The sequence below is a fragment of the Solanum tuberosum genome, unplaced genomic scaffold (genome assembly GCF_000226075.1).
Source record: "Solanum tuberosum cultivar DM 1-3 516 R44 unplaced genomic scaffold, SolTub_3.0 scf00149, whole genome shotgun sequence".
NCBI lineage: Eukaryota > Viridiplantae > Streptophyta > Magnoliopsida > Solanales > Solanaceae > Solanum > Solanum tuberosum.
In genome coordinates, this window is record NW_006239072.1 from 832,269 (window position 1) to 857,361 (window position 25,093).

Sequence of the window (25,093 nt, forward strand, 5' to 3'; positions counted from 1 at the left end):
ATAAATTTGAGTAGTCTCTTATGTTTCTCATTAATTTTATTGATCGATCGGTCACATTTTAGTGTCACTTATTCGTAGCCTAATATAGTTTCAAAGACTTATTATCCTATACATTAGTCTATATTTGAGATCATATACAATAACTTATCCCGTGTAATCCATGAAGTAGGGTTTGAAGAAGAATAAAACAAAGATAGTCAGATAAGACATTCTAAATAATAGTCATAATAAGATACATTCTAAATAATAGTCATAATAAGATACAACGATAATGACAAAACTCAAAAGACAAGAAACTACTAGAGTAATACAACTAATTGTAAAGAATAAGCTAAACAACGTTCAACTATCTACTCTACTTTGTGTCCTACGTGAAAGGGGCAAACAAATTGTTTTTCAATAGAAACTATTTTTTTTGTTCGGTATTTGATATCTACTTATCTTATGTGTTTAAATAGGGTCGCACCCGACTTAAATCCAAATAGACTTATTTTGGGCTTTTCCAGATCGGCCCATTTATAGCTCTGAAAACTGAAAGCCGCCGTCTTACATATCTGTCTCCGGCACTGTCTTCTCTCCGATAACTGCAACTTTCTCAGAGTTTATCAGAATTTCTCTTCGAAACCTTAATAACAGTTACCCTAATTGAGCTCTGTATACGATGGAAGAGGAAGTCCAAGTGGATCAAAACTTCCCCTTATTCTCCCGGAAAACTAAACCTGCCACTAGAAAACCAGTTCCTGCTCCAACCTCCATTGAAGAAACCCCAAAGCAGCTTGACAAGGAGACTAACTCTGGTCCTACCCCTAGTCATATCACCTTCTCTGACTTAGGCCTCGCTGGGTGGGCCGTACAGACCTGTAATGAGCTGGGCATGAAGAAACCCACTCCTGTACAATATCACTGTATCCCCAGAATACTCTCCGGACAGGATGTGTTAGGTTTAGCTCAGACCGGTAGTGGCAAAACAGCAGCATTTGCATTGCCTATTCTTCATCGTCTAGCTGAAGATCCTTATGGGGTGTCCTGTCTTGTGGTTACTCCGACAAGGGAGCTTGCTTTTCAGCTTGCCGAGCAGTTTCGGGCCTTGGGTTCCTGCTTGAATTTACGGTGTGCTGTGGTTGTGGGAGGAATGGATATGATAACCCAGACTAAAACTCTGATGCAAAGACCCCATGTGGTGATAGCAACTCCCGGAAGGATTAAGGTTCTCATTGAACAGAATCCTGATATTCCCCCAGTTTTCTCCAGAACTAAGGTAAAAACTAAGAGCTCTTTTTAGTTCTTAGAATTCCATTATTGTAGCTAAAGAAACTATTTTTGAGAGGAAAGAAAAAATTGAGATGAACTAAGGTCCAAAGGGTACATTTTTAAGGAGATTTCATTTAAATATGCCTGTCGGAAGATTTGTATAATCAGTGCACTGTCACAGTACTAGTTTTGTCAAATAATACTAAAAAAGCTTCTTTTCTCTTTGATAATTGATGTACGAGAATTATTTTGATATGTGGGTACACAAAAGTACTCGTAGAGCTTCACAGGCACATAGCACCAATGCAGATTTTGTAAAAAACAAGTTCCGAATTTGTGTAATGATCATCTTTGAGCCCTCTGAAATCTTTTTCCATAAGGGCCAGGACAGACAGTTTCTAACAAATGAAGTTTTAGACACACTTTATTTTTCATGGAGACAAGAAGAGCAACAATTATTTTCCTTGTTTTCCGTTTTTATGACTGGCATCATCTCCTGAAGGGTGAAATTATTTACTTAAAGTCCCATGTTCCTGTTAGGCTCCTTTACTATACGTTTTCGAAAATGCACATAATGGATTCTCTTCAGTTGTGAACTCTTATTTGTATGTTGCCTTTCAGTTCCTTGTCTTGGATGAAGCAGATAGAGTTCTAGACGTAGGGTTTGAAGAGGAGTTGAGAGCAATCTTTGAGTGTTTACCGAAGAATCGACAAACTCTTCTATTTTCTGCAACAATGACCAGCAACCTACAGACGCTACTTGAGCTTTCTGCAAACAAAGCATATTTCTATGAGGCATATGAGGGATTCAAGACTGTAGAATCACTTAAGCAGCAGTACATTTTTATTCCGAAAAATGTGAAGGATGTCTATCTGCAATACATTTTATCCAAAATCAAAGACATAGGCGTTCGCTCTGCAATCATTTTTGTTTCCACCTGCAGGTAGAATTATTTCTGAATCCCTAGACTCATTTTACTAATTAAATTTCTATTATGTAGTCATGGAATAGATTAAAGCATTACCACTAGGGATATCTTATCAATCCAAATGAATATTGAACAGTCACATGCTTTATTCGGGTGATTGTAGCTTCATATGAGAATTCTTTGAGTGGTTTGCATGTGTGAAAGGATAGTCAAAATATGACTCCCATTACGATTCTGTTGGCTAACTATGCACAGGGTTAAAACTTTAATTATTGACTGGGGATTTGTCTGTAGGTTATGTGAAGGTCCAATTGTTATGTTGAAAGTTTCATTTGCTTTTCTTCCTTTTTTGGTGACTCTGACCTTTCTCTTGGTAAATAATATTTGCATTATTCTATGCTTTACATTTTTTCTGATTTAAAACTTCTTGCTGATAAAAGATAAGATAGGATTCTGGATTTATATGGTTATTTAGTCATATTGACCAATTAGGTGTAGATATGGTCAGAAAATTTGGTAGTTGCGAGATTTATTAGCAAAGACTCCGGGTGTGTTCAGTATGGAGGAAAATATTTACCAGAAAATAGTTTACAATTTTTCCATGTTCGGTTGGTTAAAATTTTTGAAAAATATTTTTTCGAGGAAAACAAGTTCTTTATAAGTGATGAAAATGACTTCCCTCGTGCTTATGTCCTTCCCACCCTCCAACACACCTCATCTTCACCCCCATTCCCACCTCCCCACACCCCTACCCTCCCTCACCTCCCATAGTATTTGTCTAGTCTAGGTTATATACACATGCTTTAGGACTATATTTTTTGCTTACGTACCGAGTACAAGAAAATAAGTAAGAAACTCACTTATTTTCCATCTTACCGAACACACTCTTAAAGATAATGTGCAAAGATATGAATACACTGTTCATTTCTTAACTTCTCTTTTGTGTAATGTGTGAAAATTGTATAAAATACGACATTCAAGTTACGCATGTAGTACGAGAAAGACACATCTGAGAACAGAAGGAACTGAAAGAATATGGAAACAGGAAAAATGTGTGTTTTCTTTTCAGCATTGCCCTACTAAATGATAATTTCTGTTCTTCTGCTGTGACATGTGATGCTTGCCAGACTAAACAGTCTTGAATCTGAAAAGGAGAGAATTTGCGTTTGAGACCTATCTAAATAAATTAATGCATCTTGTCTCTCTCTAAAAGCACAAGCTTTTAAGAGGTGGTGCACACAACTCAACATGGTACCAAACCTTACAGTATTAGTCTGCTTTTTTCTGTTTTGTACCTGGGAGTGTCCCCGTTTTGTACCAGCTCTAACTTAGTGTGTGGGCATTTACATTAATAAAACTGCATAACATTTTATAAGTTCAACATGGTATTGAATTAGATAAGGTACTAGACTCTTGGGTTTGATTCTTGTTGCTAATCATAATTATAAGGTTTTTCATGAAAAATGAATGTGGTCACATAAGGAGGTGAGAGATGTATCGGAAACTTACATTTACAAAAAAAAATTATCTACCCTCTCAAGTCTCGAAGAGTATAAGTTTCTCGGTTAGAAGTGATAAAACGAAATAACTCAAAAACTTCTTTAACTTGTATTCTTTTTATGTTTTTATTGGCATGCAATAAAGTTTCTTAGTGAACGAAAAATCCAGTAATCCTTTCACTAATAGCATCCTGATCAGTATCATAAGTATGTAAAAGGGTGTGACTCGGCTATTGTGATCTACCAAGACTAACTACAACAACAACACACTCGGTGTAATCCCACCCGTGGGGACTGGGGAGGGTAGGATGTACTCAGACCTTACCCCTACCTTCGTGGGATAGAGAGGGTATTTCCGATACTACCAAGACGTTCTATTTCACCAAAAACAATTGATAAAACAAAAAAGATCTTATCACACATCTAGCAACTATTCACTAATTTGGAAGGTTCTCTTACACCATTAATTTCAATAAGTGAAAGTATGTACTACACTAAGGTATGCAAACTAGTTTCAAACAAGTATCATACTCTTAAAGGTGACAGTACTCGTTGATGCTTTCCTTATCAATCTTAAAAAATAAAAGAATGTTTTCTGTATATTCACAGTTATGTTTTACTATTTTGACTAGGAGCTGTCAGCTTTTGGGTTTGTTGTTGGAAGAACTTGAAATTGATGCTGCCGCGTTGCATTCATACAAGTCCCAGTCACTGAGGCTTTCTGCACTTCATAAATTCAAATCTGGGCAGGTCCCAATATTGGTCGCTACTGATGTTGCGAGTCGTGGGTTAGACATTCCAACAGTTGATCTGGTGGTAAATTATGACATTCCAAGGTGCGAATATGATTGGATCTTTCCATTACAAGTTAATGTAAAAGAGGTTAACGTTATAAATGTAGTGATTGTCTGCTGCAGGTATCCACAGGATTATGTTCATCGTGTTGGGCGTACTGCAAGAGCTGGACGAGGTGGACTTGCTGTCAGCTTTGTTACTCAGGTGAGAAGTGTTGCTGAATTAGCACCATCTAAAGCCAATACCAGCCCTTTATTCTCTTCTTCACATTTTTGAAGTTGTTGCCTGAGCTTGCCATGAGCATCCTCTAGATGACTGCACTGTTTCTTCATTTAGTTGATCTGCGGGCTTCCTGTTTTAATCATCCATTTCCAGTAGCATTCATCATTCTCTCAGCGTTTTCTTGCTTTGGCTCTCCTATCAGCTTCTGATGCCTTTTTCTTCTGTGAAGTCTATGCAAATTGCCTTAGCCTCTCAATTTCTTGTTTGGTGGAATGAATATATTGTTCTTGATTGATATTGGTTGCATTTGCACCATCTAGTGCCATTGCCGACCGTATATTTTCTTCACATTTCAAAGCATCTCAGCATAGTCAGCACAAAGCTTTTGAAGTTCGCTTAAATGGTTGACAGCAGTCTCTTGTTCCTTTAGTCTTGACTCGATTGCTTCATAGAATTGTTTCACTACATCGTTCTCATCTTCTTTTCAATTCATGAGTGAGCTTCTTTACTTTCAAATTTGCCTCCTGATCTTTGTTTTTTTTCAAGTTCTCGGACGCAACTCGGCTTTACTTTTGTTAATGAGTTTGTCCTGAGCTTTTCAGTTTCAAGCTTGGCCTCATCTGGTGCTTCATGTGATGTGCCCATTTCATCGATCTACAATTAGATATACCAAAATTACCTGACAGTTAGATTTTGGGTTGTAGTCTATCCAAAAAGGGAGAAGAAAAGAAGTGTGTTTAAGTTGGAAATGAAGAAATTGAATTGACAGACCTTCAGTCAAAAGGGTGTGTTGCTAATAAGTGTGATTCAGTATTAGTGCTACTTTTCTCTGAGTGAAGTCCTCTTCCTTTATTTTCGTCAAGCTTACTTACCCATATCACAGAAAAGGTGTTAGGGATATGCTAATAATGATGTTTGCTACGTTTTATGAATGTTTTTCTTTGCCCTAGGACTAATCAGGAACTTCTAGGACTTAAAGCTTTAAAATTTCTTTTCTTTTGTTTGCTTAGTTTAAAGATTATTTCTTGCAGAATGATGTGGATCTCATTCATGAAATAGAAGCCGTGCTTGGGAAACAATTGGAGAAATTTGATTGTAAAGAGAATGAGGTGCTTGATGACATCTCAAAGGTAAGACAGATACCTTCGTTTCCCCTTTTTGTAAATATCTGGTCAATTTAATAAATTTAGGATATGTCAGTTTTAATTGCCTGCATTGGATAGTTCTATGCAATGAGTATTCCACAGGATTAAAGGGTGTGTTTGGTATGGCTGAAAATATTTTTGAATACCTGTATTGAGTACCTTGATGCAATGAGTACCCAACTGGCTTAAAAGGGTGTATTTGGTGTGGCAGAAAACATTCTTCAATCCCTGTATTAAATACCTTGATACAATACCCAACAGGCTTAAAGGTGTATTTGGTATGGCAGAAAGTATTCTTGAATACCTGTATTAAGTACCTTGATGCAAAGAGTACCGACAGGCTTAAAGGGTGTGTTCGGTAAGACAGAAAATAGTTTTCAGAACATTAGTTATTTTCTGGTACTTGATACTTCAGGGAAAATATTTTGCTCCAAAAGAGGGAGAATGACTTCCCTTTACTTTAGGTGAAAGTCATTGTCTTTCTCAACTATCACATCTCTCAGCTTCATATCCTTGCCTTAACCTAATGGTGTTACATTATTGTCAATCTCTTTTACTCAAAAGTTTCATCAAAACAATATCTGGTTTGCTCATAACCAAATACCAGTAAACATCTTTTCGTTTTCCGGAAAATGACTTGTGTCAAACCAAATACGCCTCAAGTGTTCAGTACTAATTTTAGATTCCTTCGATTGGTTGAAATTCTTTTAGCTTGACATAAATTTTTGTGGCATTTGAAGGTTTACAAGGCGAAGCGTGTTGCATCAATGAAGATGATGGATGATGGGTTTGAGGAGAAAGCAGCAAGTCGTAAAGCCCAGAAACAGAAAATGCAAAATGAGAGAAAGGGAAGGAACAAAAAGCAGAAAAGAGGAGTAACAAAAGATATAGAAGTTTGAGATCTCCTATATTTGTGAATAGCTTAGCAGCAGAGAGTTTTTTGATATGGGAGAGTTCTATTTTACACAAGCAGCTAGGGGCGTTGTTCATGATCGGGTTGGTTCGGATTTTTCAAATATCAAACCAAATCATTTGTATCAAATTTTTAAATTTATAAACCAAATCAAACTAATAAAATTCAAGGTTTTCAACCTTGGGTTTTTTTCGTGTTGGTTCGAGTTTTTCAAATACCAAACCATATCATTTGTGTCAAATTTTTAAAATTTTAAATTAAATCAAACTAATATACCTCGGATGATAAATTATTCATACAAACATATAATCAACTTGAGCTTCAGGTATTTCTTTAGTCCAATCAAAATATAACTATCTAAAATGTTTCTTAACAAATTAACACAAAATATGAGATGAGTGATGATATTAAAATATTCAATAAAATAATAATAATGAAATTGTATAAAATAAATATTACAAATTGACAAGTCATAATGAAAGTGATCATAATTTGAAAGTACTAAATCATGGTAAAATAAGTCTAATAAGTAGTAATTACATGATTAAACATTAAAGAAAAAATAAAATTGGGTTACATATTTTAATGTCTAAATCAATGTAAAACTAAAGAACAAATATTCAACATTATTGTCATTCTTAAATCTTAGTGTTGAATTAACGTATAAGTAGAAATTACATTAAAGTAAATACTTTTATGTATAAAATAGATTTTAATAATTATATATAATGTCTGATTGATTTTTTTTTAGTTAAAATCAAACCAACTCATATATTGTCAAGTTTTTCTAATATCAAATCAAATCAAACCATTAATAGAGTATTTTTCGATTGGATGGTCAATATACTAATGTTCGTAGTTGAGAATCGTATTTGACTTTTCGAGTATTTAAAATGAATTATTTCCATGTGCAAATATATTTTCCTGTATATTACACATCATCCATCAGGTGCAAATCCAACATCCATCCCCCCTTCACATGTTTGGTGGATGTTTCCAATATACTACACCTAACCTGCGGGCCTCTTCATGTTAGGTTAGGCCCGCCCTGGCCCGGTTAGCTTGTAGCTCCCGCCTACGTAAAATTGAATGTTAAATACAAAAATTAATTCATAAATTTATATTTTATAAAAATAATTTTATATTTATATCTATTAACTATTTATTTCATAGGTAAATACAAGTTATAATTCATATCATTACTTTTGTAACCACTTATACTTATATAACGATTATTCTCACCAACATAAAATTTATACTTCAAATCATTCTCAACCAACTTCTTTATTTTTTATCAAATTTATTTGCTAACTAAATTGACCAACAAATGACTCAAATTAATAACGTTGGTTCATCTTCTCAATCATATGATTGAGAAATACATCTTGCTCAAAAGCAAACACTGTCACATTTTAGAACAATCAAAAGTTTGAGACAACCTAAAATAAAAGTATGAAACTAAATTCTAAGTTAATGATTTTATATACAAAATTGTATAAATATAATTATTTAATTTACTATCAGGTTATCTGTTAACCAGAAAAAATTTCAAACCACCATAATTGCTAAATCAATAACCCATTACCGATAAGCCAATAACTGTTTCTTTATTCAAATTATCATATTTCGATTCAATTTTAAACCGCTGTAGTATTTTTATTTTGTTCATGTCCATTCCTCTCAAGTTGATTTCAACTCCCACATGAAACATGAAAAAGAAAAAAAACAACAAAATTCCTCAAAAAGGTGATACAGAGCATTTGAAGTTAACAGGTCAATAAAGGCAAAATCCAATTAAATAGACATGTAGACGGGCCCAGCTGTCGGCCCAGTCAACTCCAACATGTGTTTTATATATTTGGCCCGACCCGGCCCGGCCCATTATGGATTCAGCTGGTCACTTCCCCTCCCTCTCTACTGTACAACAATACAACAGCTTATTTATTCTAAGAATCTCCGCTCATTTTCTCATTTCCTTTTTTTTTTTCTTTGTCTAGGGTTTTTGGCAATAGTATATATATACAGTTGCATAGAGATTCACCAAACTCTCTCGCATTCATCACAATGGCTTTTTCTTCTCTTCTCAAACCTACCGCATCCCTTGTTCGACCTTCTCATCGATCTCAGGTAAATATGCTATTATTTAGATCTCTGTTTCACTTTCGTCAACTTTGTTTTGTTTGCGTTCGTTATAAGCTTTTACCAGTCGATCTGAATTTCTTCAGCTGCATTTGATATATGAATCAAGTTTATGTATTAATGGAAGTGTTTGACTTTTTATGAATTTGTTCAGGCATCATGTGCAGGACTTCATCACAGTAGTAATTCTGTTAAATTACAATCGTCTGTCTTCGGAGATGCTGTGACAATTTTGCAATCTTCGTCTTTACAGTGAGTGATTGTGTTTTACTATACTTGATTTTCGTTACTACTTTAGTAAGTAAAGAAAAAAGAGCTGATATGCAAAAGTTAAAACCTGCAGAAAATCTGGTGCCTGCAGTATTCAACCTATCAGAGCAACTGCTACTGAGCTGCCTCCAACAGTTCCAAGTAAGTTTTTTTTTTACATTTCTAACTTTAAACCTTGTGATTTGATGATCAAATGGATGTGTTGTTGAGATGCTTGAATTTGTTTGGCATTTGCTCAGGGTCACAGACTGGTGGGAAGACAAGGATTGGTATAAATGGTATGTTGCTTTGTTTTGTTTTGGATTATGTAGTTCTCAAGGTTCTGGAGTTGAAAATATTAGCTGCTTCGTTTATGATGTCTCTTGATTTTCTGTCCCTTGTAGAAGTTTATATCAAATTTCTTGTATGAACATATACGATGGTTGTTACAGTACCTGCAGAAAATGTATGTCTAAGTTGTTCAAACATTGCAGGTTTTGGACGTATTGGGAGATTGGTTTTACGAATTGCAACATTCAGGGATGATATTGATGTGGTCGCAGTTAATGACCCATTTATCGATGCAAAGTATATGGTAAGAACGTATCCCATGAAAATATGGTGTGTGATTCTGCATGAAATTGGGATTGGTAGTGTAAATTCCCCCGGTGTATAAGCTCTGTAGAAATAAATATTGCATCGCTAGGACTTCGGCTGATGTTATTATGTCAAACTTAAGTATTGACACCTTAATAGGAAAGGTTGTAAGTGAATGGACTTTCCCGATATAAATAAGGATACATTTAAAAAGCACCGTCATTAAATAAATAGTTGACACTGACTCCAAACAATTACTGGTAAAAATGGCAACCCTAACTTATGATCTGCAGATCATTATATTTCTTTTTGTTTTTGTATCTATGAATTACTTCCTCCTCCTCTAGTGTTCTATTTGATGCTTTCATCTTCTGATGGGGCCACACCTTCCTTTCCTGTAAAATAGTTTCTCCTCTATCGTTCTTCATGTACTTCTGCGAGTAGATTTTTAGCCCTCTGAGGTATAAGCTGACAAGAGAGGGATAGCCTAGTAATGAATCAATGAAGAATCTCTAACTGTAATTTATCACCAAGGGAGCAAAGTGAGGATGAACCGCAGGGGATTTGAGGAATGGACTTTATCATATCAAAAGAAAAAACACCTTCTGGGCTAAGTGTGTAACATTTTCTGTTTGTTCATTTTAGGCTTACATGCTCAAGTATGATTCCACTCATGGAGTCTACAGTGGATCCATCAGTGTCCTGGACGATTCTACTTTGGAAATCAATGGGAAGCAGATTAAAGTCAGTAGCAAAAGGTATGTTAGTTAAGTTACAAGTAAAACAATAAAATAAATCATGTTAGTTTATTGCTCACTCATGCAAACTTCTCTTGATGCAGGGATCCCGCAGATATTCTATGGGGTGATTTAGGTGCAGATTATGTTGTTGAATCTTCTGGTGTCTTCACAACTATTGATAAGGCCTCAGCACATAAGAAGGTGGAGGACATGCTATTGCTGGCCTTAAACGCTCTTTCTTTGCCCACCTTATTCATGCAGCTCTTGTATTGATACTTTTTGTTTGATTGTGCAGGGTGGTGCAAAGAAGGTCGTAATCTCAGCACCATCAGCTGATGCACCTATGTTTGTGGTAGGAGTGAATGAGAAAACTTACAAAGCCAACATGGATGTTGTTTCTAACGCTAGCTGTACTACCAATTGCCTTGCTCCCCTTGCCAAGGTTTGGCTTAAGAACTGGCTTAATTGAACAACCACACATGATTTGCTTGTTCTCCACTTTTGACGGTCTTTCCCATGCTGTTTCTCGTTGCAGGTGGTTCATGAAGAGTTTGGCATTGTTGAGGGACTAATGACTACTGTGCATGCAACAACAGGTATGTCTCTTCTTGCTTAACACATGTGTAAACCATGTCTACCTTCTCTTTTGTTTGTCTACATTCTCTGTATGTTGTATTTAAATTGATATCATGGTCAGCTACCCAAAAGACTGTTGATGGCCCATCAATGAAGGATTGGCGAGGAGGCCGTGGTGCAGGACAAAACATCATCCCTAGTTCAACTGGTGCTGCTAAGGTATTACATAAGTTCTTGATGTATTATTTACCTTTTCTATTTCTCCTTTTTTTTTTGGGTTATTGGGGTGGGGGGAGAGGGGCAAGTTCATGGTTGTGATGGAAGACAAATGTTCCTCTTTGATTATAGGCAGTAGGAAAAGTTCTGCCAGAATTGAATGGGAAGCTCACTGGAATGGCGTTCCGTGTCCCAACACCTAATGTCTCTGTTGTTGACTTGACTTGCCGGCTAGATAAAAGTGCTTCTTATGATGATGTGAAAGCAGCGTTAAAGTAAGCTTTCTATATTCTCAATTCATCTGGCTCTTGTTTAATGGACAATCTTGTTTTTGGGCTACTTTGCCTAATTTAGTGCTTTCTTTGCTCTAGGTATGCATCAGAGGGTCCACTTAAAGGCATTTTGGGTTACACAGACGAGGATGTTGTCTCAAATGATTTTGTTGGCGATTCCAGGTAGATTTGCTCATTCTTCTCTTTTGATCTCTTACACACTAATCTTAGGGAATAGGGGTCATGTTGCAGGGAGATCTAATGTGCTTCAGAAGTTCATATTCTCTGAATGCTTCCATATAACTGTTTCCTTGCACCTTTCACAAGATTAAACATAAAACATATTAATGGCAGTGGATAATTATCACTCCATTATTGCCCCTGAGCAGATGTGCTGCTCAGAGACTTGAGCCCAAAAAAACACAAACAAAAAAATATATTTTTTAAAAAAATTATAAAAACAAATTCACCAATACTCTGCAGTCCTTTTCTTGAATATTTTTCTGTAAAATAATTCATGGTCTGCCACACGGGCTTTTGTATAGTGGTAAGAGCACTGGGTTTAGGTGCATGTTGAGTTCGAACCCTGCTGCAGTCAAATCCAGGTATTTAAGTGGGGAAGAATAGAAGAGCGCTGGTCGATTATCGACCGTCTCAAAGCATGCACCAGCTAGCCCTCGGGAATTTCTTGGTTTGAAATAATTTATCTGTGATCTTAACTTCTCATGCTAAAGCTTCATAAAAGGTGGTCACAGTGAAACACTACTAGAGGAAAGCAAAATGTCCCTCTATGTACAGAGATTGTTAGGGGTGTTGCATGACCGTTTGTTCTCTTCTTTATTTTGTGGAAGTGGAAGATTTCTTGCAACAGCTCATTAAATCATGCATGCAAGCAGAATGTCTGTCGTTTTAAAAAAGTTTGCTTAGCTATCGAAGAGGACAAAGGTTGATATGCTCTCCTCTTCTGAGCTACATATATATGATGATATGGGTGCTTGAAATAAAGGTGGATAAAGTATCTGAGTTTCTGGTGTTCTTGTATAAGACACTTTTGACCTTCATCTGAATAAAGGATGATGAAGTAATATCTGAGCTTCTGGTGCTTGTGTAAACACGATTTACCTTAAGGGTCCGTTTGGTTGGATGTAATAGAGATTAATAGTACGTTATTAGCCAAAGACGACTTCTCTCATGAGGTATGGTATGTATCTTATGACTTCCTTGTCATGATGCCCTTTGGTGCCAGCAACCTTTTGTAGGCTAATGAATGAGGTAGTCAGAGACTAGAAGGAGAATTTACTTATGGAAAGGGGGCAGGGCTAGAGGACTGTGTGGCTCAAGACACAAAGAATGGCTAAGGAAAGTCACCAGCTTAGGTGGAAAGCGCACTTCCCTTTTGAATTGTGTTTGCAGGGCTTCTTGCCTCTGGCATCAGTCTTGTCCGTCTGAATGATGGAACTCCCAATGGAATGGTTAATACCTTGTTTGCTAGTGTTTTCAAGGTTTGTATAGCTAATAGTTATATGGGGGTGTATAACTATAGTAGCAACCCATAGTATTAGCAATATCAGGGTTATAATACATGGATGGTTGAAGACAGAACTGTCATTGAATACACCAAACCAAACAGTGGATAAAAACTAATCCCAACATTACTATACACCCTATCCAGTTCTATTCTTATACACCCTACCAAACGACCCCCAAGTGTAATAGTATTTTGGAGTAGCCAATATCTGAACTTTTGCAGAATAAACAACACATCTTTTAATATGATGCCAGATTGATTTATTAACAACAGAAAATTCCTCCTAAAAAGTAACGATACTTGTATATAAATTAGTCATTTGGCAATGCTATCATTAAGTGGTACACTAAAGTACAATTATCCAAAGAAAAAAGGGTGGTACTATAAACCAAGTACACGAGTATTAGAGGTCAGTGCCGTGTAGGATACAAGTGGACAGAACTGCTAATAGTTTTAACTGTGAATGATATACTACTTCAACTGCTGATTTGAAGCTATGCTGAATTACTAATTAATTAATCTGATATGTAGGTCGAGCATATTTGATGCTAAAGCTGGTATAGGCCTAAGCAAATCATTCGTGAAGCTCGTCTCCTGGTATGATAACGAGTGGGGTTACAGGTATGACCTTTTATCTCTGAACCAACCATCCCCAACAAGAAAATAGGCAATGACAAAAAAAAAGAGTTGAAACCTTGTCCATACTACTATATCACAGAACTGTTGACAAAGTTGTATTGTAATCTTAACCTTTGCAGTAACCGAGTATTGGACCTCATCGAGCACATGGCGTTGGTAGCAGCCACCAATTAAAATACAAGATAATAGTAGCTACTGCAGAGTTTGGCGCAAGCAACCATTTGTATTTGAAAAAGTTGTGGAGTAGAATGCTCCATTTTGGTTATGGATTGAGTTTCCTTACTGTCGTACTTTAGTTTAAAATAATGAACAGTTGGACATGTATGATTACATACGTCTTTTCACAAGGATGTAATTTTATACACTTGCTACTATGGAGAGGTGGCAATTTTTTTGCTTAAAAGGAGATCATAAAATTTGTTAATTTTACTGCCAAACTTGATTCTCTGATTCATCATGTTTAAGAAGTTTGTCATAGTGAAGGCTTAAGATATCAAAAGCTAAATAGTTTAAAAACAAGTGTTTCTGATTAGTACTCTACTTGTAATTGTAGGATAAGTGGTGCTTCGAATTTGTGCTTTATGAAGCACTTGGAATAGGAAAGGACAAAAATACGAAAGTTTAGTGCATATTCTTTTTCACTTTCATGTCTTATTTTTTAATGTATAATGGAGAATGACGCACACCATAAAGCGAGTAAAAGATGAGGAAGGGTGCAAGATTCATGCTGCAATGTTTATATGTGGAGTAGTTGGTTTTATTGCCAATTAAAGTTCGAATGCTACGTACACCGTATTTCTTATCTGATAAGACTTACTAGCACTTGCGGAAGTTAAAATTTAAAGTTTATGGGTTCGGAATTGTAGTACATTTGAATTATTGAGTTCTAAATTAATAATTTATACATATCTAACATATTTCTTGAAACAAATATAGAATTTTGACCAAAGTTACTAAATTTCGGTTGAACATAATGATAGAAATTAAACTACTGGGTGCTCGAAAGGAGTACTATCACTATATCATTATTGAAGAAGAAAGAATACAACTTTAACTAAATGACGATTGATTGAGGCTTGCTCAAGTAGTTGAGCACCTTCATCATCGATCTGGTCGGTAAAAAATTTTGAATCATGTTAAAGGGTAAGTGAGAACATTATTGATTCTCCCACTCGTGAGAAAAAAAAAACATAGATGTGGATAGATGACTCTTGTTGTGCTGCAATGGAGTAGTTATCAAATGTATGATGACGGTTAAGTTAAACAATATTTGTTTAATCCAATTCTACGTCCATACTAACATGTACTAGGGTAACTTAATTCATTTTGTAAGTATTTTAATGCTTTTTCTTTTCCTCAGGTATTTGACTTTACATGAAAATTAAGAAGAAAGAAAGCATTTTTTTTTTATATATAAGAACTTTCAAATATAAAAATGCATTGTTAACTGATTTTATCATAAAAATATTGTGGCTAACAATAACCATGAGATGATGACTCTTACTATATAAACAAAACATTACATTACATTTAGAAGCAGAAAAGCTAATTGTTCAATAATATCAGTACGTAACTACTACTACTACTCTAAGCATGGAAATCAGTCGGAGTAATGTTGGTGGCGGAAGCAATGACGGCCCTCTGTTCGACAGTTTTAGGACGGAACTGCTGTCTCCGGCTGCTCAGGCGGTAGTTGATCAGATTCAGTCATCATCTTCGGCGTCATGGAGGCTTAACGTTAGCGAATTTCATCTTCCAGAACAACGACGCTCCTCCGATCATCACTCCTTTAGTGTCCGTCGTCTCCTTCCCACTCCCAGTATGTATATGTAATACTCACTCTGTTCCAATTTATGTAACAAAATACAAATTTCGAGTTTAATTTGGGCATGAAATCTTCAAATGAAAATAGTCAATTATAAACTTGTTTGAATCTCGAAATTCAAAAAGTAAGTACTAGGTGGGTGAATCATATAATCAAATTCATTTTTCCAGTCTCGATATCTGTTCTATTGTGTGATTATTTACAGGGAAACAGGGTAAAATTGCGGAATATTACAAAAGGCAAGAAAGGCTTGTGGAAGGGTTCAATGAGATGGATACCATTAATGAATCTGGTTGTTTACCTGCAAGTCTAACTGAGGTTTGTTTGTTTGTTTCTCGTTAATTGCTCGAGAAGGCGTAAATTAACTCGTTAACTTTTGCAATATTTGTGTACTTTATCAGGAAGAAATGAAGCAGCTTGCTAAGAGTGAAAGGATGGCTATTCATTTATCAAACATGGCTAATGTAATCCTTTTCATCGCAAAAATATATGCATCTGTTCAGAGCAAATCATTGGCTGTTATCGCATCGACGTTAGATTCTCTCTTAGACCTCTTATCCGGGTTTATTCTGTGGTTTACTTCTCATGCCATGAAAAATCCAAATCAGTATCACTATCCTATTGGGAAAAAAAGGATGCAGCCGGTGGTGCGTGATCACACTCAGTTTAAGTCATTTGTTCTGTTGTTTTTTTAACTCATTTCGTTGCTATTTCGTTCAGGGTATTATTGTTTTTGCATCTGTAATGGCAACACTAGGATTACAAATACTGTTCGAGTCTGCAAAAGAACTCATAAATCAGGTATGTCAATTGCTGAGAATGAATTTTGCACAGCAGTATGATGATAGAGTTTTGAATTTTGAATTCGTACTTCTAGAGGTCAATCGTTTAAATTTGTCCCTCGTTTTTGAAATACTACAATTTATAGGAAACGGAAGGGAAAAACAATAGGTTTTGGTACTTCTACTGTTGGATAGATATTGCAATTGCATTACACTTGACTTGTTAACCTGCATTTGTTGTTTGGATGGTTCTATCTATGTGTATGAGATCAGTCTCGCCCTGAGATGGACCACGAGAAGGAAAAATGGACGATTGGGATAATGGTCTCGGTCACAGTAGTCAAGTTTCTGCTTATGGTCTACTGTCGAAGGTTCAAAAATGAAATTGTAAGAGCTTATGCCCAAGACCATTTCTTTGATGTCATAACCAACTCAGTTGGATTAGTGACTGCTGTCTTAGCAGTCCGATTCTACTGGTGGATCGATCCTACAGGAGCTATCATAGTGAGTTCACTGTTCACAATCACAAGTCACAACTTTCGATTAGTAGTAAGACATTGTTTCACACTGCTGATAATCATAAAAGTCTTTATATATACATTGTATTTTCAGATAGCTGTGTACACAATAAGCACGTGGGCGAGGACAGTAGCAGAAAATGTCGGGTCACTCATAGGAAGAACAGCTCCACCAGACTTTCTTACGAAATTAACCTATCTTATATGGAATCATCATGAAGAGATCAAGCACATTGACACGGTTAGAGCATATACTTTTGGCGTAAATTACTTTGTGGAAGTTGATATAGTGTTGCCAGAGGACATGTTTTTGAATCAGGCACATAATATTGGTGAAACACTGCAAGAAAAACTGGAGCAACTCCCTGAAGTAGAGCGTGCTTTCGTCCATATAGACTTCGAGTTTACTCACAGGCCAGAACACAAAATCACAGTGTAATGACATACATACTAGTTGCATTAAGTACCCTTACTCAAAATAATATTCATGTTGAGTTGAATCTATGAATTATTCAAGATCATTGGCTTAGTCCAGATGAAAGAAAAATTCTAGTTTAAGTTTCTCTGTTTGATAAGGTAACAATTTTATTAATGAAGCGGGCAATAAAAGCGCTTGTAAACCAGAAGTATACCGAAAAGTAGAGAACTTATAAAACAGACGTTCAAACGTTTATTCAGATTCAGACGTCTTAATCTTAATTGAAACAAATGAGCCTCAATCTTATAAACAAAAGGAATATTATGGGTGCACCAAAAGGAATTATGGACAAAAGGCTTCTTTTTACTCTTCTTTTTTTATCAAGATAAAGAATGTCATTTGAGATAGATCGTTTTTGTTATTTTTATTGTTTTAGTTTAATTTTCAATCTGAAAAAGATTTGACCAAATTCTCTTAGATATGAACTAGAAACTAAAACATACCTAGATTTTATTTTTGTTTATGTTAGATATCCAATATATAAATATGAGTCTTTTTAAAGTTTTGTAGACTTTTTGCACTAGTGTTTTATATATTACTGCTATGTTTTTTTTTATGGTTTTCTTCGTTTAATACATGGTTTGATGCACTTGAGCCGACGACAGTCTCTCTACCATGGTTTTTTTTTATGGTTTTCTTCGTTTAATACATGGTTTGATGCACTTGAGCCGACGACAGTCTCTCTACCATGGTTTTTTTTTATGGTTTTCTTCGTTTAATACATGGTTTGATGCACTTGAGCCGACGACAGTCTCTCTACCATGGTTTTTTTTTATGGTTTTCTTCGTTTAATACATGGTTTGATGCACTTGAGCCGACGACAGTCTCTCTACCATGGTTTTTTTTTATGGTTTTCTTCGTTTAATACATGGTTTGATGCACTTGAGCCGACGACAGTCTCTCTACCTTTATGAAACCATGATAAGATTTGTGTATACTGTACTCTCTTCAGACCCCACCTAATTTCACAAGATATGTTATCATTGTTGTTGAGTCTTTTTAAAGATTTACTTCTATATCCTTTTCATCACTCAACTCAGATTGAATCCTGACATAATCGTCCTTGTATCTTTTTTCTTCCTAATTGTTGTTATTTCTCCTTTTCTTTTATAGTTTGATTATTTGACCCACACAATATCATATTCTTGAGCTATTATTCCAATAATATTTTTTTAATGTAAAGTCGGGTATTTGGTAAAATACATTATTTTCTTAACTTTAGAATCATAATTACTAATGATTTGTTGGTGAATTACACAATTCTTTTGTTTTATCTTTATTAGCTTATATAATTACAACCATAAATTAGATTTTTAAAGTTCTTTAGGAGTTGCAAAATCCTAGTAATTAAATGACAAAGGAGATATAATCGTGAGTTCAAGCTTTTGGAAAACGGGTCAATGAGTCAAGTGAGTGAGATTTTTAAATAAATGAGTTTTTATTTTAATTTTAATTTATCATGTAACAAGTTTAAAAATATCATCTTATGAATATTTTATTTGATGTGAATGTCCACTAAATTCAGTTTCTCCATCTCTCCACTACTTTTCACCATTATGTTCCACCTCCTCCATGATCTCTATTTTTTCTAAATGCCATGTCTCCCATATCCTCCATAATCTTTTTCTTTAGGGGTCGTTTGGTAACTAGATAAGAAATGAGTTATTTGTATATTAATTTCCATATAACTTAAACGATGTTTGATTGGATAGAAAGAAAATAAGTTATTCATTATAAATTCAGATGCAATTTACTAAGTCAAAACAAAGGGTTGAAAAAGCACCACAAGGAACAAGAACAACGTCCTGACTAAACAAGAGTTTCTTCAATTTGATCGAAAGTCTACTTACATCACGAAAGACGATTTTTCACTATCTATTCAATTTAAAATGCTCACTTATGAAATCAAGCTAATAAAGTCAAAAACATTAATACAACGTTTGATTGACAAACCGCCGCATGACTAATACATGGTTATATGTATACATTATAAGGAAATAGCCCCATTATTTTAAATTCACAAATTTTACGATATTTGATGTTTTAGTTTTAGGGGGTATGTTTGAGTCCCCAGAAAAGTTTTAAGGATAATTTTTGACAAAAAAATTAATAGAGGATATATATGTGTCATTCTCAATACATTAGGGGGTAGCTTTAGCCATTTTTTGTTCTTTTATGGGCCAAACAACTCAAATATAAACTCACTCGTCCATTTATCTGTGTAAAGTCTTGCCACTCGCCGGAAGCGGGAGCATTAGCCCCAAAGCCCATGAATTAAGGACAACCCAAAACTCACCGGACATCGCCGGCTTCCTCCGCCGGCTATTTAGTTGACGGAAACTTCTTTTCTCCCATTGTTACTACTGTATTCAGTTACACCATTGCAGTACATTTTGATTTCAAAGTTTGTTAATATAGTAATAATATGGGACAGCAATCGGTGCCGACACCTTCAGTTACTCTTCCATCTCTACCACCACCGTCGGCGAGTAGTTCTGAAAGTGGAGGAGGTTGTCAAGTTCGATGTGCTGGTTGTAAGATGATTTTGACAGTCGCTCCGGGACTGACAGAGTTTGTATGCCCTACTTGTCAATTGCCGCAGATGCTGCCTCCGGAACTCATGCCTCAGCAGCAGCGAAGCAGTGCCCTGGCTCATGGAATTGATCCTACCAAGATCCAGTTGCCCTGCGCTCACTGCAAAGCTATACTCAACGTCCCTCACGGCCTGTCTCGATTCTCCTGCCCTCAATGTGGGATCGACCTTGCCGTTGATGTATCTAAGATTAGGCAATTTCTTCCTCAGTCGTCATCTCATCCTGCTGCTCTCCGTCCCCCTGCGCCACCTCTGCCTGAGGAAGAAGTCAATGAGGTTTTCAGTCAAAACTAATCTTCCCAACCCCATTTTATTGTATTCTTAACAAAATAACCAAAATTTGAAGGCAATGTTTTTGAACTTTCCCACTTATGGGATTACATTGGGATTTCCAAAATCAGTCTTCGTTGTTCCTTTTCTGCCACGATGAGATTAGTACCTATTGGATGGCTTTTATTTTATGTATGGCGCATGGTTGCCAGTATTACTTTAACCATACTAACTGTTTTTTTGTTGCTCTTAACCAAAATTTTCCACATAAAGCTAACCTCACCTGCCAAACAACCATATATTACAATTAGTTAGGTATAAAATTAAGTAGAAGGTTATTGACAAAGTTAGAAAGCTTGACATATCTGTTGGAGCATCTTATAAGGATTATGCTATGTAGAATCCTATGATAGAGAAGTTTGAGAAATATCTTGCATGGTGCCCAAAAAAGAAAACTTTCATAAGGAAAGAAGCTTTGAATCTTGATAGAGAGTAGGGCGGAGCTAGGAGGGTGCAAGGGATTCATCTGGATCCCTTTTCTTTTGGAAAAGTATACTACATTGTACATACAAGGTTAAAACTATTCTTTAATATTTAGTAGATGTTGAATCCCTTTGGCTTCTTTGTGTGTTTACTTTCTTTATTTTGAATCTCCTTAGTGAAGATAGTGGCTCAACAACTTCTCTAACATACCAATCTATTACATATCGTTGATGTTCATCCATGTAAGTGTGGTGCAAAAGTTGGAAAGAATGCCGAGGAACGTCTGATGGGATGAACATAGGAGGTGAAGAAGTATCCTTTAGTCAAGTGGGAGATCATGACATCTCCTAGGCTAGTGATAAGAGACTTGATGGTGTTCTATAAAGCATTACTTTGAATATGGAACATTCATTGGAGAGTAGAGTGATCTTCTGCTCATTTGGAAATTTTCCTCTCCCCCACAACTTTCTCAGCTGCCCCTATGATGTTCTTAGTAACACCCTTAGATGAATTGAAAGAAAAAAAAAAAAAATTCCCCCAAAGACTCTTCCTTGCATGCTATGACTTCCCTTTTGCTCCTTGATCATAGACCACCAGATACCCCTTACAACAACAATAACATACCCCATGAAATCCTACAAGTGGGGTCTGGGGAGGGTAGAGTGTCCGCAAACCATACCTCTATCTCGTGGGGGTAAGGAGACTGTTCTCGAAGGACCCTCGGCTCGAGTATTGACAGTGGAGAAACAAAACAACTAATAACGAAACAATAACAACCACAAAATAATGCAATAAGCTAAACATAATCAACAACAAGTAATGGTGGAATCAGAAGCCAGGTTCTATTAGAAAACGGCTAAACCCCTCGAAAATCAAGACAACACATGGACCTACTAACCTTTTACCCTAATACGCAAACTCCACACCCTCCTAACTAAGGCGCCATGTCCTCGGTAATTTGGAGCTGTGTCCTGTCTAATCACCTCACCCTAATACTTTCTTGGCCTACCTCATATGACTCTCTCTTTCTCTCTCTCTCTATATATGTATATAAACCCAAAAATCAAACCAAATACCCAATCAATCTAAACTTCTTGCCTCGGTCATAGATGTAGTCAAGGCACCCAAGGTAAGTTGACCAAATTCGGTGTGGATCCCACACCCACACCCCTGTTGTGTCGACATGGTATCCTTCCTCTGGCATACAAATCCTTCCAATTTTTTTTTTTCTTTTTCCCTTTCACTATTGTGTTATCAAATGATCAGTTATCAGTATTGTTCTTTGTAGGTCTAGTGATAGTTATTGTTTCCTCTAATCTAGATTCTAACAAGTAACAATGTATTTTTTTTATGGGAATCTCTATATGTACCCTGTGATACCAAATTCTTTGCTTTGACTACAGGTAAACAATTTCATTTCATAAACCAAAAGGCCAAAAAAATCTGCCGTATACAAGAAGTATACCAAAAAGTAAAGAATCTACAAAAAGATATGGTTCTCTACAAAAGACACCCAATCCTCTATAGATGCCGGTAGCCTTATGTTGATGATACCCAGTCAGAAGCAAAAAATCGATTTCCGTATCCAACATCTATCTGGTTTATTAATGCCCAACAAATTATCTCTCGCACATTAGATCTTAACATTAGCACATAAGAAACAAAAACAAAAATTACACATCAAATCAATTTAGCATTAACTTACAATAATCTTTTGTAGAGACACCCAAATGGAAACAAAAGAAAAAATCAACCTTTTGGGAAAGAGGGGGATGCATGGAGAAACTGTGAAAACACATGGAGGGTTGACAAAAATATGAACCGAATGCTGAAAATAAATAATACTTCCTCCGTTTAAAAAAGAATGACCTAGTTTCCTTTTTAGTCTGTTTCAAAAAGAATGACCCCTTTCCTTTTTTGGCAACACTTTAACTTCAACTTTCCAAGTGGCATGTTTAGGCCACACGATTAAAGGCCATTTTGGTACATTTGACATAACTTTAATTTAGAACCACAAGATTAAAAAGTCTTCTTTCTTTTCTTAAACTCCTTTCCAAGTCAAACTAGGCCATTCTTTTTGAAACGGAGGGAGTAATGGACATCACTGTGTCAAAGAGGTTAACACCAAGACTAATGAAGATCAGGTGTACCGTGTACTAGAAACAGTTGAGCCTCACCATAACATTATTGATATTCAGCAAAAATCGATCAATAAGCACAGACTAATTTAGGGTTAACACTGCAACAACTTCTTGTTGAGGAATTTTATATCCTCTGCTTAAAATATCAAATAGTATAAGAATTAGTAACAGCAAAAAATAAAGACATAAGTGAGAGTAGAAATAGAAGAAAGAACCGTAGAAATTGTACTATACAAAGAACCATCCACTAAAGAAGGAACAAAGAAGCAGAAGGAAAATGGGAAATAAAAAGGTAAACATGCGTCACTAAAAAGAGGAGAATTGAATTGAAGTGTATATAAGAGGAGAAAAGATATTCAGTACCAAAGACATATGTCCATGTATGATAAAAAAGAGTAAGGTTCAAGTGTGCAGTTTATAATACTTTTGGTACAATTGCCCAGTGCAATGTTCGTACATCCCCTTCGTAAATATTTGTTACTTTTGGTACAACTGTGCACTGCAGTGTTCATCCTCTCCTCATTTATATATAGTAGAAAAGTATAAATCTAAGTAGCATTTTCCGTATCACCAGAATAGTGTTCTAATGAGAAAGGTTGTGCTCAACAATTAGAACTTATGGAACAATTTTTGATGGATCAGGCTCAATAATTGCAAACTCTTCTGGTTAATTATTTCTGCCGCTCTCTTCTGATCAGATGATGTGTATACACCAATCGACCTTAATTATCTCGTATAGGAAACTTTGTTCCATATTTTTCAGTTCTCAACATTGTATCGTGATGTTTCAGGTGGCCATTGAAGTAGAACGTGAAGAAGACGAAGGTGGCATGGCTGGAGAAACTTTTATGGACTATGTATGTTTTCTTTGCAATCTCAGCTTTTACTCCTAGTATTGTAATAGTGGGAGAAATGTGTTTTGCCTTCAATTATCTTTATTATATAAAATTCTGTAATGTTGGAGAAGAGAGAATGGGAAAACACGAAAAACCTGTGATAATGGCTGTAGAGAGTGGGATATTGGAGTAAAAGAGAGATGTATATGTTACTTTTGTTACAATGACTGACAACTTAGCAATGACTTTATTAACTGTTCGAATTTCTTTGCTAACCAATTTAAAAAAAAGAGAGGTGATTGTAAGCCTATCATTGGAGAAACATGTGATAACGTTTTGTGGATGCTAATTCCAACAATCCCCTCCTCTCTCTAAATGTGGTAGCACATAATATCATCATTGATTATAACCTTTTGAGATTTTCATGTTAGTATGTTACAAGTTGATGGTTGATCCTCTTCATTCTTATTTTCTTGTCCTGTTTCAACACAGCGGCCTCCCAAGCTATCTATTGGACCTCCGCATCCTGATCCTATAGTGGAGACATCTTGCTTATCTGCAGTACAACCACCTGAACCCACCTATGATCTTACGATCAAAGAGGACTTGGAAAGCTCAAAAACATTGTCCTGCCTGCAAATTGAGACATTGGTTTATGCTTGTCAGGTTGCTATTCTAACTCATGTTACTCAACTCTGTTAGTAGGCTCTTAGCTTATGGTTACTGTTTTCCTGTAACAGAGACACCTTCAGTTCCTTCCAAATGGTACAAGAGCAGGATTTTTTGTCGGTGATGGTGCTGGTGTGGGGAAAGGACGAACAATTGCTGGACTAATATGGGAGAATTGGCACCATGATAGAAGGAAAGCATTGTAAGTTCTCAAGTAAAAGAAGTACATTGCTGTACTTACCACTTAAAAGATTGCATTATTGAATCTTAACCTATTCTAACATCCATTTAATGGCTGTCTCCTTGTTGCTAAATTGATGACTGTACTCCTAACGGATCTGTTTTTCTTCGTTTATGATCAAACACGTGATAGTTTCTAAAATTAAATCTAATTGTTTCCTCATAATGCTTTTCCCCAGGTGGATTTCTGTTGGTTCGGATTTGAAATTTGATGCAAGACGAGACATGGATGATGTGGGCGCTATGTGTGTAGAAGGTAGTTATTGAGAATCTTCAATATGGTCTCAGGTTAAATGCTGCATGCGATCTACCTATTCCTTTCTCCGTTTGTTTATGTTAGTTTGTGCTTTTGTGTTCTTTGATGCTTACCCATTCCTTAAGCTTTAGAAGTTTAAGGGATATAAACTTCAAGCACCTTTTTGCTTTCTTTGTTCTTGTTTCTGGGAACTGCAGAGATCAAATGATAACTCTGGGAGCCTGGATAGACTCTGCTGCAATGAGGTTTTAACTACTCTATTAGAATCTAAGAAAAAGAAATACAGATAAGA

General features: G+C 35.9%; 4 protein-coding genes across 4 annotated transcripts in view; all 4 read left to right on the forward strand.

The window, feature by feature from the left end:
• The first annotated feature begins 469 nt into the window (after positions 1 to 469).
• On the forward strand, positions 470 to 6,904 carry LOC102589238 (DEAD-box ATP-dependent RNA helicase 36). Its single transcript, XM_006352525.2, has 6 exons — positions 470 to 1,258; positions 1,873 to 2,195; positions 4,312 to 4,515; positions 4,597 to 4,678; positions 5,728 to 5,826; positions 6,582 to 6,904. The coding sequence occupies exons 1-6, from the start codon at positions 662 to 664 to the stop codon at positions 6,738 to 6,740; spliced, it is 1,464 nt and encodes a 487-aa protein (XP_006352587.1). The 5' UTR covers positions 470 to 661; the 3' UTR covers positions 6,741 to 6,904.
• A 1,820-nt stretch (positions 6,905 to 8,724) lies between these two features.
• LOC102589564 (glyceraldehyde-3-phosphate dehydrogenase GAPCP1, chloroplastic-like) lies at positions 8,725 to 14,134 on the forward strand. Its single transcript, XM_006352526.2, has 14 exons — positions 8,725 to 8,881; positions 9,048 to 9,145; positions 9,237 to 9,304; positions 9,403 to 9,441; positions 9,637 to 9,737; positions 10,385 to 10,497; positions 10,581 to 10,680; positions 10,775 to 10,921; positions 11,015 to 11,075; positions 11,177 to 11,274; positions 11,404 to 11,546; positions 11,643 to 11,726; positions 13,603 to 13,692; positions 13,830 to 14,134. The coding sequence occupies exons 1-14, from the start codon at positions 8,819 to 8,821 to the stop codon at positions 13,882 to 13,884; spliced, it is 1,260 nt and encodes a 419-aa protein (XP_006352588.1). The 5' UTR covers positions 8,725 to 8,818; the 3' UTR covers positions 13,885 to 14,134.
• A 1,042-nt stretch (positions 14,135 to 15,176) lies between these two features.
• On the forward strand, positions 15,177 to 17,431 carry LOC102589902 (metal tolerance protein 9-like). The gene is made up of 6 exons (XM_006352527.2): positions 15,177 to 15,529; positions 15,741 to 15,853; positions 15,937 to 16,182; positions 16,256 to 16,336; positions 16,591 to 16,821; positions 16,930 to 17,431. The coding sequence occupies exons 1-6, from the start codon at positions 15,304 to 15,306 to the stop codon at positions 17,272 to 17,274; spliced, it is 1,242 nt and encodes a 413-aa protein (XP_006352589.1). The 5' UTR covers positions 15,177 to 15,303; the 3' UTR covers positions 17,275 to 17,431.
• A 2,099-nt stretch (positions 17,432 to 19,530) lies between these two features.
• Positions 19,531 to 25,093, forward strand: part of LOC102590438 (protein strawberry notch) — a 35,904-nt gene continuing 30,341 nt past the window's right edge. The window contains exons 1-5 of the mRNA XM_006352529.2: positions 19,531 to 20,182; positions 23,592 to 23,657; positions 24,129 to 24,302; positions 24,377 to 24,507; positions 24,725 to 24,801. Of these exons, the coding sequence (XP_006352591.1) occupies positions 19,739 to 20,182; positions 23,592 to 23,657; positions 24,129 to 24,302; positions 24,377 to 24,507; positions 24,725 to 24,801 (892 nt within the window). The 5' untranslated portion in view covers positions 19,531 to 19,738. The remainder of the gene's footprint in view (positions 20,183 to 23,591; positions 23,658 to 24,128; positions 24,303 to 24,376; positions 24,508 to 24,724; positions 24,802 to 25,093) is intronic.

Coding starts and splice junctions, on each gene's coding strand:
- LOC102589564 (XM_006352526.2), top strand. CDS start 8,819: ATGGCTTTTTCTTCTCTTCTCAAACCTACCGCATCCCTTGTTCGACCT. Junction 10,498..10,580: donor ATTAAAGTCAGTAGCAAAAG/GTATGTTAGTTA, acceptor CTCTTGATGCAG/GGATCCCGCAGATATTCTAT. Junction 11,547..11,642: donor GATGTGAAAGCAGCGTTAAA/GTAAGCTTTCTA, acceptor TCTTTGCTCTAG/GTATGCATCAGAGGGTCCAC.
- LOC102589238 (XM_006352525.2), top strand. CDS start 662: ATGGAAGAGGAAGTCCAAGTGGATCAAAACTTCCCCTTATTCTCCCGG. Junction 1,259..1,872: donor CAGTTTTCTCCAGAACTAAG/GTAAAAACTAAG, acceptor GTTGCCTTTCAG/TTCCTTGTCTTGGATGAAGC. Junction 4,679..5,727: donor CTGTCAGCTTTGTTACTCAG/GTGAGAAGTGTT, acceptor TATTTCTTGCAG/AATGATGTGGATCTCATTCA.
- LOC102589902 (XM_006352527.2), top strand. CDS start 15,304: ATGGAAATCAGTCGGAGTAATGTTGGTGGCGGAAGCAATGACGGCCCT. Junction 16,337..16,590: donor CAAAAGAACTCATAAATCAG/GTATGTCAATTG, acceptor GTATGAGATCAG/TCTCGCCCTGAGATGGACCA. Junction 16,822..16,929: donor ATCCTACAGGAGCTATCATA/GTGAGTTCACTG, acceptor TTGTATTTTCAG/ATAGCTGTGTACACAATAAG.